The 18,753-nt window shown below is 57.4% G+C and overlaps 1 protein-coding gene across 8 annotated transcripts; it reads right to left on the bottom strand.

The window, feature by feature from the left end:
* Positions 1–179: 179 nt before the first annotated feature.
* RIPOR1 (RHO family interacting cell polarization regulator 1) lies at positions 180–18,621 on the bottom strand. 8 transcript variants are annotated; one of them, XM_032283731.1, is made up of 23 exons: positions 9,323–9,474; positions 8,367–8,493; positions 8,096–8,248; positions 7,852–7,930; positions 7,170–7,193; positions 7,022–7,075; positions 6,727–6,879; positions 6,569–6,632; positions 6,429–6,472; positions 6,227–6,352; positions 5,349–5,497; positions 5,145–5,274; positions 4,339–5,063; positions 3,669–4,173; positions 3,464–3,585; positions 2,503–2,635; positions 2,104–2,239; positions 1,851–2,012; positions 1,426–1,584; positions 1,105–1,301; positions 933–1,016; positions 734–824; positions 180–600 (listed from the first exon to the last, which is right to left on the bottom strand). In XM_032283731.1, exons 1-23 carry the CDS (start codon positions 9,339–9,341, stop codon positions 503–505), a joined length of 3,534 nt encoding a protein of 1,177 aa, XP_032139622.1. In that variant the 5' UTR covers positions 9,342–9,474; the 3' UTR covers positions 180–502. The 8 variants fall into 8 exon arrangements, with proteins under 8 accessions (XP_032139622.1, XP_032139624.1, XP_032139623.1 ...); XM_032283733.1 differs by lacking the exon at positions 9,323–9,474 and adding an exon at positions 18,499–18,621 and having other exon boundaries at positions 3,669–5,063; XM_032283732.1 differs by lacking the exon at positions 9,323–9,474 and adding an exon at positions 17,550–18,439 and having other exon boundaries at positions 3,669–5,063.
* Between the last annotated feature and the right edge of the window lie 132 nt (positions 18,622–18,753).

The following is an 18,753-nucleotide window of genomic DNA, read 5'->3' as shown; positions in this document are numbered from 1 at the left end:
TCTGCAGGCTGAGCCTTTTCCCTTCTCCAAGCCTAGTTCTAGCCTTTGGGCTTTCTTCCACTTGGATTTCTAGGGCAAGTGCACATGCCACTGTCACAGCTGCAGTGTAGACACACCAGTGTCAGGAAGGGCCATGGCCAGAGGGTATTGGAGCAGAGGGTCAGGAGTGTACCAGGCCATGTAGGAAAGGCATTTTGCTTTTTTATTTTCTGTAAAACTCTGTAAATAAAATACAAAACCAAGGGATGTGGCTGGGCAGAGGCAGGGTGGCCAAGCCCCGGACACTGATTTATGGCAAGGGATGTGCTGAGCCGAGGCTGAGAGGCACTTGACTGCAGGCACCGACTCTCCAACCCAGGGGCAACAGAAGAATATATTAGATTTTCATTGCTAGGAATCTGTGGGGGACGGGTATCTGGAGCCAGCCCTTACCCTCCTTGCCAGTGCCTGGTGAGCCCTGAAAGTGGGGGGAAGGGGCGCCAGGAACCTGTGGGTGAATAGTTTAGAATGCTGTGCTGGCCATGCTGCCAGGCCCAAATATGCGGGGCAGGGCATCCAGGGACTCCTCCAGCCGTCGATGGGCAGACTGTCCCTCTTCTCCTGTAATGAGTGAGGATGACATCAGGTGTGTCCCTAGCCCCATCCTGTTCTCCCACACCTGGCGCCATCTCTCCTACTTCCATCAGCCAAGATGTCCCAGAACTCCACCCATCTCTCCATCCCCCAGCCTTACCACACTGCTGCAGGCTTTGCCGGGCAGCTTCCCTCACAGCTTCTGTGTCCGTCTGGCAGAGGTACACCAGGGGCTCAATGCCCTCAGGAGCCTGTCAGGGGAGGGAGCATTAAGGTGGGCCCGTGGAAGCGGATGGGAGGGGCACAGGGGTGGGGGTGTTGGGAGGGGATGGAGGGGTGGAAGGCTTGGCAGGGGTCACCTTGATGCAGCCCAGGGCCAGGCAGCCAGCCACTCGAGTCTGCACATCCTCATCCTCCAGCTGGTCCAGGAAGCACAGGAGGGCCTATGGAAGGGCAGGAGGACAGACTTAACCAGACGCCAGGAGCCCGGGAACCCAGCCCTCACCCTCAAGGGAGCCCTGTCCGACTCACCCTCTCCCGGAAGGCAGGGCCCAGTGACAGGCTCCGGAGCTGGGTGCTGACAGCAGCCATGACCTTGTTGTTGCCATGGACGAGCAGGGAGCTGAGGGCCCGCAGCCCATCCCTTCGCAGACGCCCCTCAGGTGCCAATCTCAGGGCCTTCAGCACAACAGCCTGGTCATCTGAGTTCAGATTCCGCACCAGTAACACTGAAAAAAGGGGCTATGGTGGGTGGGTGGGCAACGTGGCAGGGTGAGGAGCTCCTGAGGGTAGGGAGGGCTTGTCCTTAGACCCAGAAAGTCAGGCCACTTTGTGATCAGGTTACTGCCTCACCTTCCTCGGCAGTCTCGGTCACGTAGGCCTCCATGGAGGGGCTGTCCAGGGTTTCCACGAAACTCCAGAACTGGAAGACCGTGAGCTGCTCTCCAGGTCCTGGCTGGGGCCTTCTGGGCAGCTTCTGCCCCAGGGCATCCTCCAGGAACTTCACACACACTGTAGGAGGCAGTAACATTGGCCTTAGAGTTTGGGTGAACACAGGCTTTTAGAGGGGAGAGATGTTCCCACCCCAGGCTCAGATCCAGGGGCCCCCTGTTCAAACCCCCCCCATCTGGGTCCTTTTGCTCTATGGCACAAGCCTTTGCTGGTCTCCTCAGTGCCCAGCTTCTGTATCTGTGTGGGCTCACCTGGCTTCCTTGGGCTTCCTGTCACTGGGAATCTGAGCAAGGGTGGAAGGAGGCGCGGGTAGGCAGCCCACTTACCAGCCTCAGCCAAGCCTGGCTGGCGCAGGGAGAGGCGCACACCATACTGGTTGCAGAAGGTGAGAAGCACCCGCTCCACCGGGCAGAGGAAGCAGCTGAGTCCCTCTGTGCATTGGTCCCAGAAGGTCAGGAAGCCAGGCCGAGAGGCCGAGAACTGCACCACTGTGAGGGGGTGTGGGAAACTGTCAGCAATAGAGCAGGCGGGTGGGTAGAGAGCATGCAGATGGTGGTAGGCTGAGGTAGGAGCCTTTACCTTCCTGGGCAGAGGTGGCCAGGGTCTCCCACCTTCTGCTGAACTCGCATATGGCCTCCAGCACTCGGGCTTCCCGCAGCAGCCGCTCCAGGGCCCATGCCTCCTGGCAGCGAAGGGGTCCAAATGTGCCCAGTTTCTGGAGAACACGGGTGGCGAAGTAGCTGAGGCCTCAGGATAGGGTTTGGGAGCATGGTGCTCAGGGACAAGTCCCAGCATGCATTGGGGAGGTTGGGTTTGCAGAGTGTGGGGGATATTCCATTCAGCAAGAGCCAAATGGCAAGGGCCCCAGGGCACTGGGGTGTGGAACTCAGAGGAGGTATAGAGGACCAGGATGGAAAGGCAGGACTCCCTGGGGTGAAGGGTTACAAGGGAAGGGTGAGGGAACACCACCGGCCTCACCAGCAGGAGGCGACTGCAGTGGTACAGGTGCTGGACCAAGGCAGCGTCCAGAGCTGGACACCCCGTGCTGAGAGGGTGGGCACTAGGTGAATCTATGCTGTCCTCAGCCCCAGCCTCCGGGCTGCTTGGGGGCCTGAGGGAAAAATGGGGTCAATCACCCCAGAAGCACACATCACCACCTGGTCATCAGCATTTATTTTTATTAAGCTTCCCCATCCCAGAAAGGAAGGACAGATGATGCACAGACAGCAGACAGTGGGGTAAGCTCATGAAGGATTTCCAGAAGGAGGAAGGGGATGGGACCAGCAGGTTGTAGTGGGGATCTCTGCAGTCAGTCTGGCCCATGCTGCCTCCAACTGGGACCACTGGGGCTGGCATGGGTGGGAGTAGGTTGCAGGTGGGATGGTTTGTGACAAGTGGACTGGAAAGGGTGCAGGACATGGGGCCATGGCCTGGGCAACAGCTGAGGGAGGAGGGACCTAGCACAAGTCTCAACTAGGAACCAGCAAAGGCCACTCCAGAACTGACAGTTGAGGGGCCAGGGCCTCTGGGAGAGTCGAGGTCGAGGAGTAGGGCAGTGCTGGAGGACCTAGGGTGCATGGCAGGGCACTGAGAGAGCTCCTTCAAAGGGCAGGTTCAAGGTGACACCAAGGGGAAAAGGAAGGGCTGGGGGCTCCCGAGCTGATGGGGACTGGCAGGGGAGATGACATTGCAGAGATGAGGAGTGCGGTCACAAGCACTGAGGACACATGTGGGGTTAGAGACATGGGCATGAGGGACACAGACGGGGTGGACACAGGTACAGCTGCCAGCAACTCAGTCCTCATGTGCTCCACCTGGCCCCGCCTCACCTGTTCTCCTCTTTGACTTTCTCCCAACTCACCTGTTCCACCATCCCCTGGTCCTGCCTCACCTTTTTCCTCTCACCTAGCCCTACACCCATCTTGCCTAGCCCCCTCACCTGTCCCCAGGAACATCATTGTCTTCATCTTCGTCTTCATTGAGAAAGCTGAAGCTCTCCAAGGCATGCTCCACAGTGATGCTGAGACTGGAGGCCCGGCTGCGAGTCAGGCCTTGCCTCTGCTAAAGTTGTGAAGGGTGTCAGAGTGGCTACCACCCCCTGGCTGCCCTTCCTGGCTGCCCTAGCCCAGCCCAGCCCTCCTCACCATGAGCAGACTCTCTAGTCGGGTCACCTCCTGCTCCAGGCCCTGCAGCTCAGGAAACTGGCCACGGTAGTCATCCAGGGCAGCCATTAGGGCCCCCAGTGCCTCCTCTAGCCTCCTGTTCCCAGTACCCCCAGCTGCCCCTGGGACTGGGGTCTGGACAACCATAGCCACGCTAAGTTCTGAATGCTGGGGTGCACGGGTTGGGGGTGAGGGAGTGGGGCTTAGGCTCTGAACCATTGGCTCTGGGGGATCTGGGGCAGGGCTTGTGAGGGGTTTCCAACTGGAATGGGCAGGACTTGGGTGGGAGGTGCTGGGGGCTATAGGGTCTGCCTGAGTGCAGGAAGTGGAGGCTGGCAGGCTACAGGGAATGGAATCGGTTCCTGGGAGGGTGGGGTCTGAGTGTATGGAAGGGCTGGGGAGGGTAGCAAGTTCTAGAGAAGTGGAAGGGCTTACATTTATAGGGGTGGGGCTTGTGGTGGGATGGGTGGGGCTTGTGGCAGTCTGGACTAGGCTGATAGCACTGGGGGTACAATTTGTAGTGGTGTGAGTTGACTTCCTGGTTTTGTGGGTGGGACTTGTGGTGGTGTGGGTGGGACTTGTGGCATGGGTGGGTCTTGTGGAAGTGTGAGTGGGGCTTGTGGAAGTATGAGTAGGGCTTGCTCTGCTGTGGGCAGGGCTTGTGGTAGTCTGGACTGGGCCTGTGATATTGAGGGTAGGGCCTGTAGCAGTAAGGGTAGAGATTATGGGCTTGTGGGTGGAGCTTGTAGTAGTGTGAGTAGGGGCACTTGGAGCACTGTGGGTTGGGGTAACGGCACTATAGGTAGAGCCTGTAGTGGTATGAGTGGGGCCTGGCAGCTCTAAAGGGCCAGAGTCTGTGGCCTTATGAACTGAGTCTAGGTGTGCAGATGGGGCAGGGTCTGTGGATGTGGGGACAGAACCTGTTGTACCAGGGGTAGAGCTTGTCGCAGAGTGGCCAAGGTCCAGGGCAGGAGGATCAGGATTGGGGTGCTCCCCATGTGTGGGATCTGGGTATATAGGTGGGTTAGGTCCCTGGGCTAGGCTTTCTGGGCCCACAGCCTCCACTGAAGCCTCAGCCAAGGCAGCGTCTACACTAGCCTCACTGATGTGGCTTAGAGTCCGACTATAGGGTACGTGCCCATTTGCCAGGATTGGGGCCACAGCCCTCTCCTCATCCAAGAACCCAGAGCTAGGGGTCTCAGGCCTACGGAAGGCAACTTGGATGGGGAGGGGCTCGGGCTGCTGCACCAGGGGCCTAGGGGCTGATGAGTGGCGGGCAGTGCCTGAGAGCTGTGGGCTGGATGAGTCATCTGAAGATTCGGATGACAGAGACCATGCTGTCCCATTCTCCAGCTCCTCCTGCCGTCGTAGCATGTTCTGAGAAAGAGAGGGCATTTCAGAACCACCCCCAGGGAGCCTCTGGAGGACAGTGAGGTCTGGACCTGGGCTGTGACTCACATAGAAGGCCTGTTCCCGAAGCGAGGGTGTGTCTGGTGGGCTCTGGCTATAGGTGGAGAAGCGCTTGGTGACTGTGGAAGCCTTGTTGACAGAAGAAGCAGCTGAGGGCTGGTCATCCTTGTCGAAGGGGCTGGGAAGGGAAGAGGCTGTTGGAAGGTGCCATAGCCCTCCTGGCCCTCCCCCAAGCCCCTCAGTCCCACCAACCTCCATGTGACTTCCAGGCTGAGCTTGATGGTGCCGAGGTCATTGATATCCACAGCCACAACCTGGGGCAGGGCAGCGAACAGGTCCTTGGTCTCACAGGAGACACTGCCCACAACCACATGGTTGGCCAGGCCCTTCAGTTCTGTTACCTATAGCCAAGAGTGGATGGTGGGGTCACAAGGGGGCAGGGGCCATGAGATTGTGGGCAATGTGAGGTCTGAATTTGCATACAGCTTATAAAATGGTCATGGGAGGCTGAGGCGGCAGGATCAGGGTCAGGAGTTCAAGACCAGCCTGGGCAACATAGCAAGACGCAGTCTCAAAAAAAAAAAAATTAGCCAGGCATTGTGGTACACCTGTAATCCTAGCTACTTGGGAGGCTGAGGTGGGAGGATGGTTTGAGCCCAGGAGTTTGAGGCTGCAGTGAGATATGATTGCACTGCTGCACTCAAGCCTGGGTGACAGAGTGAGACCCCTGTCTCATAAATGAATGAACGAATGACTGAATGCTCATGGGGTCATGGATGCTTGAAGCAGCCTGGGAGCATGGGAATCACTGAAGTCTGCATGGTAGGGCCACAGAGGTCATGGGGGTCACAGTCCCATGGGAGCTTGGGGGGTCAAATATCCACAGGGTCAGAAGATCATGAGGAGGTCACAGGGTCAGGAGGCCATGATGTCCTAAGAGTCACAAAGATTGTTGCTCGCAAGCCCACAAAGATTATAAGGAAACCAAAGGGTCATGAAGATCATGAGATCATATATTCACAGGGCCATGGAGAAATGAGGGGGTCACAGGAGTAAGAGACTCAGGGTAATAGGGGTCACAAGGGGTTCACAGGACCATGGTGTCCTGTACTCCCAGGCAGAGACATCACCTTGATAGACAGGAATTCCGTGAGCAGAGGAAGAAAGATGGTTTCTTCACTGTCCCACACCTGCTTTCCACTACCCTCAATTCGGCCCCGTAGTTTCCAGCGCTGACGCCCATATTTCATGCAGATCTGGGGAAACAGGCGGGGTAAGCCAGCCCTAGGCATTGGGACCCTGCCGACCCAGCCCCCCTGCACATTCTCATACCTCATACTGATCACCCACACACAGCCTGGCGAAGCCAGCCAGCCCTGGGAGTTGGGGGAGAAGGGGAGAAGTCGGTGAGCCATATTGGGGGTCTTCATCATACTCCATCTGGCCCCCCACCTGCCCCCACAACTCAGTACCTTTCATTCGGAGATGAAACTCGCCCAGCTGTGCCTCCAGCTCGCTCTCCAGCAGACACATGCTCTGGGAGGGAGAGGCAGGGATAGGAGGGGGTCAAGAGCCAGCCACTAGCCCTGCCACACCCTGTGCCTCTGTCTCATGGGCACCTATCCCTCACCTCCGTGTACTCTCGATGCCCCCGAGTGGCCTCTGCCAGGCTGTCCCGGGCCTCTCGGCTCACAGGGGACCCAGTGGTATAGGCACGGACCATGTTGTAGGCACCATCCCGCAGACGCCGCTGGACACAGTATGCCTCATACAGTTCGTCGATCTGGGAAGGTGAGTGGGGTGGCAGTAGGGGGACTGAGACCCACCTCTGGGGTTGCTCAGCTCACCCAGGACCTGGCACTGCCCCTCTTCTCCCTATGATATCTAACCCCCCATCCCAGTCCACACACATACTGCACTCCTACCTTGCTGGCATGGAACTCCAGTCGTCGCAGGAAGCGTTCAATGGACTTGACTTGCTGAGGGAGAGGTGGGTCAGGAGGGGCCTGAGGACCAGGGCCCTTACCCTCCCCGTGAGCCAACCCCTTCCAGTACCATTCCATACATACTCACCTTGTCCAGATCATACAGGAAGCCCTGCAGGGGGTGGGGAGAAAGGGGCATTTAGGAGGGATGAGGAGGACTCCAGCAGAGGCAGACTCAGACTCATCACAGCTCCCCTGTCTCACACCACAGTCCACAAGCACTCCTGTTGCAGTAGCAACTGACCCCCTTTCCTGCTGGCCTAGCCCTTGGTAGATGCTGGTAGCACAGATCTGGTCCTTTCAACCCCCTCCATATCCCCTCCCCCACCTCTTCCCTGGGATTCCTTTTCTGGCAGGCAGCTGCATCAGAGCTCTATGCCTCTTTGTGCAAGGTCCCCTCTGCAGGGGAGCTCCCATTCATGCTTCAAGACCCGGCAGAAGTGTTCCCTCCTCTGGGAAGCCCTAACCTCTTTCCAAGAAGTACCATGGCTCTCCTCAGTACCATTGCAGCAGAATCTCCTGCTATTCATGTCTGTGGGTGTCCCATCTACCCCACTGGAAGCTCCTGGGGCAGGTACTGAGTCCCAAGCAGAAAGTGTACACAGAAAAGTTTGGGGATAGAAAACCCCTCATCCTTTCCTGATATCCCCTTTTCTACTCACACCTGAACCAAGTCACCCCAGAAAATAGCCCAGATACCACCCAGGGCTGGCCCAGCCCAGCCCTCCACACCACAGAGGCAAAGAGCATCCCTACCTCCCACCACTCACCAGGCGGGAATTCCTTTTGGACTCCCTTATCTGCCCCTGGAGTTTCTCCTGCTCCTGCTGGTGCACTTCCAAGTAGGCCCTGAGGAAAGGGGTGACCAGAAGAATGCACTCGGCTCTTTAGCCTCAACCTGCCCAGGGTGCAGACAGCAGGGAGAGGGCATGGGGATGGAGAAGTTTCCTGCTAGCAGGATGCAGGCTTGGGGAGGGATCCCAGGACAGGGCTGGGGAGGGAGGAGCTGCTCACGTCAGACCCCGCTTCAGCGCCGTGTACACCAGGTCCAGCCGCTCGGGCTGTGGCACCTTGGGGGCTGGGTGAGCCACGGAAAACATCCTGGACACTCGGGAGAGGGCGGGGGGCTTCCGTGGGGGCCCCGGCGGGCTGAAGACCGGGAAGCTCCTAAAGGAGAGGCTGTCCTCAGACAGGGGAGAACAGGAGTCCCCCAGACCCTCGCTAGCACCCAGTCCCAGCCCCATCCAACGCCCTTTGACCCCAGCAACCCCGCGCGGCCTCGTACCTGGGCCCCCGCTCGTGGCTGCCGAGGACGCCTGCGAAGGACTGGCTCCTATTGACCCGGGCGCTGAGCAGGCGACGCTGCGGCCGCACGGACAGGGACATCATGGAGCGAGTCCGCGCGGGGCTCCCTGCGGGAGTGAAGCGGGGTTATCCAGTATCGGTCGGATCCCCGAAGCCACCTCCCCGCGGTTCAATTCCAGGGCTGGCGCAGGTCCTTCCTGCCACCAGCACAGCTGCCCCAGCGGGATCCGGCCAGGTCCTCCTAGTCCTGCGGGCCTGGGCGCTAATGACAGACCAGGCGCAGGCGACTCGGCCTCGGACTCAGCGTGGCCTCGGCTCGGCCCCCACTTCCTGCCGAGGTGCCGGCTCCGCCTGCCGCAGGGCAGGAAGGGGGGGTCTCTCGGGGACCCTCCACTGGCTGGGAAGGGGCAGGAAAGGGGCGGCGCGCACGAAGAATGTGCGGAAGCGCCTGTTTACCCGGGGGCGGGGCAGCCTCCCAGCCCAGCCCCTGAAGCCCCCTCAGGGTATAGGGAGGTCTGGCGCCCCCACCCTGGGAGGCCGAGGAGATCCGGGGCGGGGCGGGGTGCGCGCCTTGACCCCTACAGAGCTGCCCGACAGGCCCAACCAGGAGCGGGTTTGTTGCCAGCCCTGTGCCCGCCAGCGTGACCTGCTCCCCCCAGCCCCCACAGAGGGCTCCGCCGTTTCGGCGCCCTCCCGGCAGGGGGATTCCCAGAGTGGGGCGCGATGCCGAGAAGGGCCCCGCCCCCTCCTCTTCCCTGCAGCTCCCACCTGGAAACTGAGTCACGGACATAGGCCTCGACCTCTAGCCTCGGCGGGAGAGCTCCTCGGCAGACCCCCCACCCCGCTTCGGCGAAAGAGGCACTCCTGGCCCCCGAACCCGGCCTGCACCCCCTGGGGCCAGCCCCTGAGCTTTCGCAGCCCGGAGCCTGGTATTACCTCTCTTCTTGGTGTTCATGGTGGGTCCGGGACGGCACCCGACCTGTGCTCGCCCCCCGCAGCACCTCCGACCCTGGCCACTTGGAGCCGCCCGCTGAGCTCCCCGCTCGCTCCCAGCGGCTCTGGCTCGGCGTCGGCTCCTCCCAGCGCCGCCCCCCGCCCAGTTCCTGCCGCCTGACTCAGCCCGCCTGGATGGGGCGGGACGGGTGACCGGGGTTCCCCTCGGGAGGGGACAGACGGGGGATGAGGGGTCTTCTTGGCTGGGGTCAGTAATGTGCATTAAGGGATTTGAGCGTGGGGATGAATATGGAAAGATAGAATGAGGGCGCTGAGTGGAGGATGTATCAGGGACGGGGCTTAAATAGTGGCTGTTGAGCCGGGCGTGGTGGCTCACGACTATAATCCCAGCACTTTGGGTGGCCCAGGGGGGCGAATCACGAAGTCAGGAGTTTGAGACCAGCCTGACCAACAGGGTAAAACCCTGGTCTCTACTAAAATTACAAAAATTAGCCAGGCGGTGGCGCGTGCCTGTAATCCCAGCTACTCAGGAGGCTGAGGCAGGAGAATCGCTTGAACCCGGGAGGTGGCTCTACTGCATTCCAGCCTGGGAGACAGAGCAATACTCTGCCCGACTCCCCACTCCCACAACACACACAGAATAGTGGCTGTTGAGCGGTACTAAGGCCAAACACACAGAGGGCTCAGAGCTGGGGTTCTAAGTGTGCAATGGTGGATAGTAGGGGACTGAAAAGTGGAAGGCTGGGGCTCAGGGTGATGTTTGGAGGGGCTGTGCAGATGGAGGGCAGAGAGTTAGGGCACTGATGACCAGGGGACTCCGGGGCTGAGAAGAGAGGCTGAAAATGTGGGACTAGATCCACCTCATAATAGGGTGTGCTGCTGCACCAAGAGGGATGCAGAGAAGAGTCCCACAACTTCATGCACTACCCACTCCTACTACAGAGTGCTCAGTCTGGGCACACCCCTCCTCCCAGGACCCAGGGGAAAGGATGGGGTCTAGCTGCCAGCTGGGGCCTCCCTAGCCAAGTTGCATCTTAGACTAATGCCCCATCCTTCCTGCCCCCAGTTCACACGGGCCTCTCAGGTTCTGCATTTCCATGGTACCAACTTGTTCCTATCCCCATCACCATCCCCAGTATCTCTCTCTCTCTCTCTCTTTTTTTTTTTTTTTTTTTTTTAAGACAGAGTCTTGGTCTGTTGCCCAGGCTGGAGATCACTGGCATGATCTCGGCTCACTGCAAACTCTACCTCTCAGGTTCAAGCAATTCTGCCTCAGGATCCTAAGTAGCTGGTATTACAGGCACCCGCCACCATGGTCAGCTAATGTTTGTATTTTTAGTAGAGATGGGGTTTCAGCATGTTGCCCCGGCTGGTCTCAAACTCCTGACTTCAGGCGATCTGCCTACCTCATTCTCCCAAAGTGATGGGATTACAGGCATGAGCCACCATGCCTGGCCTATCTCTTCTTTGACTATCCCATGTCCACCTCTAGCCTGGATAGAAGCCACCATGCCCATCCCTCTCCTGACCTGGTAGGGCCCCCCCATCTCATAAACACTCTTGCTCCTTGAGGCTCAGTTCTCCCTTACTGTGTTTACTTTCTTCCCAAGAGGCTGAGGTGGGCCCAGGGGTCTGCATTTCCATAAGCTCCCACTCCCCCGACAGATTCAGATGCAAGAGGTCCAGGGACCTCAGTTTGAGAAATGTTATTCTCCCCTCCTCCTTGAAGCCTGGGTACCCTGCACCCTACACTGGTAACCTGTGCATTCCCATGGATTGCCTGTCTAACACTGACCTCTCTGCTCCCTTCAGCCATCCCCAGCCTTATCACTCAGCTTTATAATGCCCCTTTCCTAAACCACAACCACATTGATGCAACCCTTAGGCTTTCCATCACCCCCACCTCACCTGCCTTTTACCTGAGACCTCTGGTCCCTTGAGTCCTCACTCATCTATTCAGCTATTCACTGAGTGACAACCCTGTGCGAAGCATGTGCCAGTCACTGGAGATACAGCCCAGAATTTCACAGACCCCACCCTGTGCAGAGCTCACAGTCCGCCTCTGCTTTCTTTTTTTCTGCCAGCTCCCTCCTACCTTCTCTTCCCTACCTTCTCTGCACAGCCTCCTCCCCAGCCTGAATCGACAGCCACCATCCCATCACTTGCCTGCTGTGAGTATCCTCAGCACTGCACACCTCTTTCCCATCTGGCAGAAACCAGCCCTGGGGAACCCAACTCCCAGTCTTCTCTACACCTGCACACAGGCTGGCAGGAATTGCCATAGGTCTTGGCACAGCAACCTGGCTGGAATCACAGAGCAATCCTCAACCTTGGCCAGGCCCCTCACTGCCTGCCCAGCAAATACTCGAATGTGACCCGAGTCATCTTTCTTGTTTCGGGGTGTTTCAGTCTTTCTTCACTAGTCTCAGACAAGCTCAAGTCACTCCCACATGAAAGATGAAAGCAGGCTGGGCACAGTGGCTCATGCCTATAATCCCAGCACTTTGGGAGGCAGAGGAGGGCATGTGGTCAGGAGTTTGAGACCATCCTGGCCTACATGGTGAAACCCTGTCTCTACTAGAAATACAGACATTAGGCCAGGTGCAGTGGCTCACGCCTGTAATCCCAGCACTTTGGGAGGCCAAGGCAGGTGGATCACCTGAGGTCAGGAGTTTGAAACCAGCCTGACCAACATGGCGAAACCCTGTCTTTACTAAAAATACAAAAATTGGCTGGGTGCGGTGGCTCACGCCTGTAATCCCAGCACTTTGGGAGGCCGAGGTGGGCGGATCATGAGGTCAAGAGATTGAGACCATCCTGGTCAACATGGTGAAACCTCATCTCTACTAAAAATATAAAAATTAGCTGGGCATGGTGGTGCTGGCCTGTAGTCCCAGCTACTCGGGAGGCTGAGGCAGGAGAATTGCTTGAACCCAGGAGACAGAGGTGCAGTGAGCCGAGATCTCGCCATTGCACTCCAGCCTGGGCAACAAGAGCGAAACTCCATCTCAAAAACAAAAAAAACAAAAATTAGCTGGGTGTGGTGGCAAGCACCTGCAATCTCAGCTACCACGGAGTCTGAGGCACAAAAAGTCTGAGGCACGGAGTCTGAACCCAGAAGGTGGAGGTTGCAGTCAGTGGAGATTGCACCACTGCACTCCAGCCTGGGCAACAGAGTAAGACTCTGTCTCAAACAAACAAACAAACAAACATTAGCCGGGCATGGTGGTGCCTGCCTGTAGTCCCAGCTACTTGGGAGGCTGAAGCAGGAGAATCGCTTGAACCCAGGAGGCGGAGGCTGCAGTGAGCCAATATCGTGACACTGCACTGCACTCCAGGCTGGGAGACAGAGCGGGACTCTGTATCAAAAAAAGAAAAATGAAAAAGGAAAGCAACCCTGGAAACTGTCCAGATGCTTGTCAATGAATAATGGAATTATCACACAGCAAAAAGAATGACAAATATACAGCGACATGTAACAACATGGGTGAATCTGAGAGCAAGCCAGAGAGGACAGATGTATGATCCCCTTGATAATGAAGTTCAAGAGCATGCAAAACTAATCTATGGTGATAGAAGTCAGCCTGGGAGTCTCCCCCCAGGTGTTGTGACTGAAGAGGCCACAAGGGGTCTTCCAGGGTGCTGGTAATGTCTGAGTTCCTGCTCTGGGTTAAGTTTCCTGATCATATATGGGTGTGTTCTCTTATGAAAATATACAGAGTTGTACACTTAGGACATACACACCTTTTGTCTGTCTATTATACTTCAATGTAAAATTGGTTATAAGTAATTACAAAATGTTGGGCCGGCAGAGTGGCTCACACCTGTAATCCCAGCACTTTGGTAGGCTGAGGAGGGTGGATCACTTGAGGCCAGGAGTTTGAGACTAGCCTGGCTAATATGGTGAAATCCTGACTCTATTAAAAATACAAAATAGAGTGGTGGCGTGGTGGTGTGGCCTGTAGTCCCAGCTGCTCAGGAGGCTGGCTGAGGCATGAGAATCGCTGTACCCAGAGGCGGAGGCTGCAGTGAGCTGAGATCTCGCCACTGCACTCCAGCCTGCAGCCTGGGTGACAAAGCGAGATTCTTCCAAAAAAAATTTTTTGTAATTACAAAAAAGAAGTGACTCAGCCTGGTGCAGAGGCTCATGGCTATAATCCTAGCACTTTGGGAGGCTGAGGCTGGTGGATCACCTGCAGTCAGGAGTTTGAGACCAGCCTGATGAACTTGGTGAAATCCTGTCTCTACTGAAAAAAAAAAAAAAAAAAAAAAAAAAAAATTAGCTGGGAATGGTGGCACATGGCTGTAATCCCAACTACTTGGGAGACTGAGGCAGGAGAATCGCTTGAACCCAGGAGGTGGAGGTTGTAGTGAGGTGAGACCGTGCCATGGCACTCCAGCCTGGGCAACAAGAACAAAACTCCATGACTCTCCTGTCGGCCTCAAGTCTTTCTCCAGCTACCCCATTCCTCATCTCATCTCTCTCTCCTCTCCTTTCAAAGCCAAGTGTCTTGAAGAGATGTCTACCTGCATTTCCTCATCATAGCCACCTACTCCTCTTCCCATCCTGGTCCGGCTTCTGTACCCACCACTCCCCTGACTAGTCTGGACAAGGTCACAGTGACCTCTCTGTTGCTGAACCCAGTGCCCATGTTTCATCCTTATCCTGCTTGATCTCAGTAAAGCTTTGGACTTTGTGGCTCCCCTCTTCTTTAAGCCCTTCCTTCCCCTGAATTTCAAGAGGCAATACGCTGATTTTCTACCTACTTTTCTGGCTGTACATCTTACTTTCCCACAGAGGCCCCTTTTCTCCCCCATCCCTGAATGGGCCTTATCCTCCCTGCTGTTGGGCTGTGCACAGCTCCTGCAGCTCAATGCCATCTAAATGTTGCCAACTTCCTTATCTCTCCCTCACCCAAGCCACTCTTCTGAGCACCAGGCCTCTGTACCCAACTGCCGCTTGCTGCCTCCCCAGATGCTGAGTGCACCATCACAGTGCACAATGGGTTTGAGGCTCCCAAATCAAATTCACCACTTTCAGCCTGACTCTCCCTAGTCTCAACTTCTCCATGACAGCCCCAACACCTGTGCACCCAGATGTTCAAGACAGAAACTAGGAGTCATCCTGGATGTCTCAGTTAGCCCCCATGGCCACTCAGTCACCCCTTCCTGCCAGGTCTAGCTCTTAACTCTCTGCAATCTGCCCCCTCACCTCTACCCTTATAGCCAGAATTCAGGTCCAAGCCATCATCAACAATCCCCTCGAACCTTACATTTGGGCTCCTGATGAGCTAGAACCTTCCTGGGGGAATCCCTGTCTCCACTCTAACCTGCAATCATCCATTCATTATTCAGTAACAATACTGACCTTAAAATACCAGCCACCTGACAGTGCCAAAAACTGTTCTTTATTGAGAGCTTTCTATATGCCAGGCACTGAGCTTAGCAAACATTATCTCATTTAATTCTGGCAACAGCCTTATGGGGGTAAGTCCTATTAGCCCCATTTTGCACCTGAGAAACCTCAGGCTAACTAGCTGTGTTACCTTGGGCAAGACACTAATTAGTTTTTGGGTTTCAGACACCCATCTGTAAAATGAGGACAATAATAATGATAACAAGAGCTATTTCCCAAGGCTGTTGGAGGATGAACTGAGATCTCTCAAGAGGACATCCCTCTATAGGAAGTGTTTGGGGACGGGAAAACTGTATGTGGGATAGGGATGTTGGGTGGACACACTACCTATTTTTTTTTTTTTTTTTGAGACAAGGTCTCACTCTGTCACCCAGGTCTGAGTGTAGTGGTGCGTTCATAGCACAATATAGCCTTGAACTCCTGGGCTCAAGCAATCTTACTGCCTTAGCCTCCCAAGTAGCTGGAACCACAGGCGTGCAGCACCATGCCCAGCTAACATCTCACTGTGAACACACAACAAATATTAACTGCTGTTATTATTAACAATTACAAAGCCGGTAAGTGGCAAAGCCATGATTCAAATGCAAGCTGTCTGACCCTGGAACTCTAAATTTTTTTTTTTTTTTTTTTTTTTGACGGAGTCTTGCTCTGTCACCAGGCTGAAGTACAATGGCATGATCTCAGCTCATTGCAACCTCTGTCTCCTGGGTTCAAGCAATTCCCCTGCCTCAGCCTCCCGAGTAGCTGGGACTACAGGCGCTTGCCACCACACCCAGCTAATTTTTTGTATTTTAGTAGAGATGGGGTTTCACCATGACCAAGATGGTCTCCATCTCCTGACCTCATGATTCACCCACCTCAGCCTCCCAAAGTGCTGGGACCACAGGTGTGAGCCACTGCACCCAGTCTCTAAGTCTTTAATATCACTCTACTTGGACTGTTGTGAAATAGCCACAGGCACTCTTACCCCAGGGAGAAAGCCCAGACCCTCAAACATGACCCACCAAGCCCTTCAGGATCTGTCCTGTCCCTCACATTCTTTCAACCACTCTTCCCCTCCCAGTGCCCTGCTTTACCTGTTCTAGCAACTGAGACCCTCTCTCAATACTTGCAAGCTTCTTCAGAATCTGACCTATAGCCCTCATTGCTCCTATTCCTTCTTCCCACTTCCCAGGGCCAAGTCCATCTCTTTCCTCAGGTCTACCTTATGACTTCTTCCTCCAGGAAGCAGGTCATGGGTTGGTTCCCCCTTTTTGGCTTCCTCCCTCTGAACCCAAGACCACATAACTCAGTTGTCAGTTCTCCTTTAGGGCCTGTCTTCCCACCAGACTGAACCTTGTGAGGCCTGGGACATATCTGCTTGGCTCACTACAGCACTTTAGGGGCCCTCCACCCGCCAGAGCACCTGGGAGATGAAGGAGGGGGAGCAGTGGGGGAAGCTGGGCTGCCTAGACACAGAAACAGCAGGTCTTGAGCTGTTTGTTGGTGGGGAGGATTTCAAGTCTGTGTCTACCCCAACTCCCCTACCCCACATAAAATCTTCCCTCTCCCTTCCCACTTGCTGATGGTATAGGATCCCCTGGGATTCTGGACTCAGAAACAGCTGACTGTTCCATCAGTTTTCTTTCTCTGGTTGGCCCTCTGCTGCCACCATCCCCAGAGTCCCACAGGAACCAGGATGTCTAACTGTTGGTACAGATGACCATCAGAATGTCCATCTGAGTGACCACTTCAGGAGATGGGTGGCCAGGGTTGCCGTTGCTGGGTGAGGAGAGGTAGGAAAAGAGCTGAACCCCTTGAGCTAAGGCAGGAGGGCCGCCTCAACTGGTGGGGGACTGGCTGATAAAGAGCCTAGGGACTCTCCCCGCATGGGAAAGGACCCAAATCCAAGTTTCCAAAGGTTATGGGGCTTGCAGCACAGCCAGGTCAGGATGTCCAGAAGTGGAGCCCTGACCTGTCCGCCTGCATGGCCCCAGATCCTGCAGTTCCACTATACTTCCTACACACCAAGACTGGCATACCCGGGTGCGGTGGAATATCCCACCACCTGGCTGCCCAGCTCAGCACTGTGCCAGGCCAGCCGCCTCTCTGGGAGTCCCCGGGTCTAGCCCCGCCCCGCCCCAGGGCCTTCCCTGACGGAGGTAAACAGAGGCTAAAAATAATCCGGGCAAGGGGCAGCTGCAATGGAGAAGGGGGTCCCCCCGAGCCTGCCCCTGTCTCCATGGCAACTGCCCCCAAACCCGGGGCTGACGTCATTTCGCAGCTGCCCAAGCATGTAGGAGGGAGGGGGAGCGGCGCGGCCTGAGACCCCCCCACCCCGGAACCGGGCGGAGGCGGTCGGGTGGCCTCACTTCCTGCCGGCCCCCTCCCTGGTCAGCTGGTCACATTCTCTGACCGCGCGCTGGGAGCTGGGCGGCCTCCCCCGGGCCGGGCCCTGTCGGAACGGCGGCGCAGAGGGGCAGCCGTGACTCATCCGCGCCCTCCCCGCCCGCTTCTCCCCTGCAGGACCTAGCCCAGCGCCCTGAGTCCTCCCCTCACCGGCAACCAAACCTAGACCCCTGGAACGGTTCACCTGGCTCCTCTCTCCCGCCGCAGCCACAGGACCCAAGCCGGGAGAGGGGTGGAAGGAGCTATGCCAGTCCTCCTTGTCCCGCTGGAGTATTTTGTACCTTAGTCCCCAGTTCATTCCTCTCCCCACTCCAATACGACGGAGGTGGATGTCGCAGGGGCAAGGACTCAGATCTAATTCCCCTTCTCCCAAACCAGCTGTGTGACCTCGAGAATACTACTAACCTCTCTGGGCCTGTTTCTGCATCTGCCAGATGGTCATAACCCTCCTCAGATGCTGTGCGTTGGCCAAATGCGGCAGGCCCAGGGCGCGGCCCGTCAGATGGCAGCCAGTGCACCAGGATTGTTACAAGAGGCTGCGCGCAGTAGGTGCTTGGGCGGCCGCCTGAACACGCATTAGAACTGGCTGGGGAGGGTCGGTAGGGGAGGCCGGACTCAGGCCTCACCCTGGAGAGGAGGACAAAGGGTGATGAAGATGGACTGAACCCGACCTCTAGCCCTGGTGAGCAGCCCCTTGCCCAAACCCGTTCTGCAGGGTGCCCAGGCCCGGCTGTTGCAGGGACCTCGCGCCAGCCTCCATTTCCAGGGACAAGCTCTGTTCCCCGACCAGGACAGTCCTCTCTGGCTTGGGCTACGTACGCCAGGTTTGGGCTAAGAGCCCGGCTCCAACCCAGTCTCGGTCACCTCGGGGTCGGCCACAAAGCCGCTTATGCCGGCCCCTGGAGCTAGGAGGATTAGCTCAGCTCGGAGGCCAGCCCGCATCCTTCGTCGCCCCCTCCCAATTTCCAGCCCAGCCTCCCCTGCGGCGAGGGCAGCAAGGGCTCCCGGGGAAGGCGCGTGCCAGGGCCCAGGCTGGCGCCTTGCGCCCGCCCTCCGGCCTGGCCCACCCCAGAGCCCCAGGGCACCGGCCGCCAGGGCCTTGCCGTGGGAGGAAAGGCGGCACCGCCAGGCGCTGCAGGCCCGGAGGCGGCGGCTTTTGTGGGAGAAGCTACGTTCTCCGAGCCTGGGGGGAGGGGAGGAAAGACACGGCGCGGCCGGGGTCCCGGGGAAGGGGTGAGGCGGGACAGGGCCTCAGATTCCGGACCCGCCAGCCAGCGCCGGCGGGGGAGGCACCAGAACCTTCATGCCTGCCTCCCGCCCGGCCTGCAGCCCCGGAAACGGCGCGGACACTCACATGGCTGCGCTGGGCTGCGCGGACCTCGCGCTCTCCTTGCGCTTCGAGGTGCCCGGCCTTGTCGCGCCGCAGCTGCCGCTGTCGCCGCCGCCGGCGCCGGCCCCTCCCTCCGCCCGCCGCCCCGCCGCCCCTCCCCTTGCCCGCCGGGCCCCACCCCCTGCGCTCCCGCGGCTCCCGCACCCCTGGAGGCGCCCACGGCTCGCTCCGCCCCTTCGGTAACTGGGCAGGCCGGTGGCCCTTGCAGCCCACCAGCTT

Source organism: Sapajus apella, unplaced genomic scaffold (assembly GCF_009761245.1).
Source record: "Sapajus apella isolate SASKATOON/1434 unplaced genomic scaffold, GSC_monkey_1.0 scaffold15, whole genome shotgun sequence".
Lineage (NCBI taxonomy): Eukaryota > Metazoa > Chordata > Mammalia > Primates > Cebidae > Sapajus > Sapajus apella.
The sequence above is the reverse complement of the archived record's forward strand: the minus strand, read 5'-3'. Positions and strand labels throughout refer to the sequence as shown.

What these genes read in the sequence shown, in the direction of transcription:
- RIPOR1 (XM_032283732.1), bottom strand. Translation starts at nt 17,586, where the DNA reads ATGACCATCTGGCAGATGCAGAAACAGGCCCAGAGAG. An exon ending in TGGAGTTCCATGCCAGCAAG is followed by an intron (nt 6,880 to 7,021) that starts GTAGGAGTGCAG and finishes TCACCTTCCCAG; the next exon opens with ATCGACGAACTGTATGAGGC. An exon ending in GACTAGAGAGTCTGCTCATG is followed by an intron (nt 3,586 to 3,668) that starts GTGAGGAGGGCT and finishes TCACAACTTTAG; the next exon opens with CAGAGGCAAGGCCTGACTCG.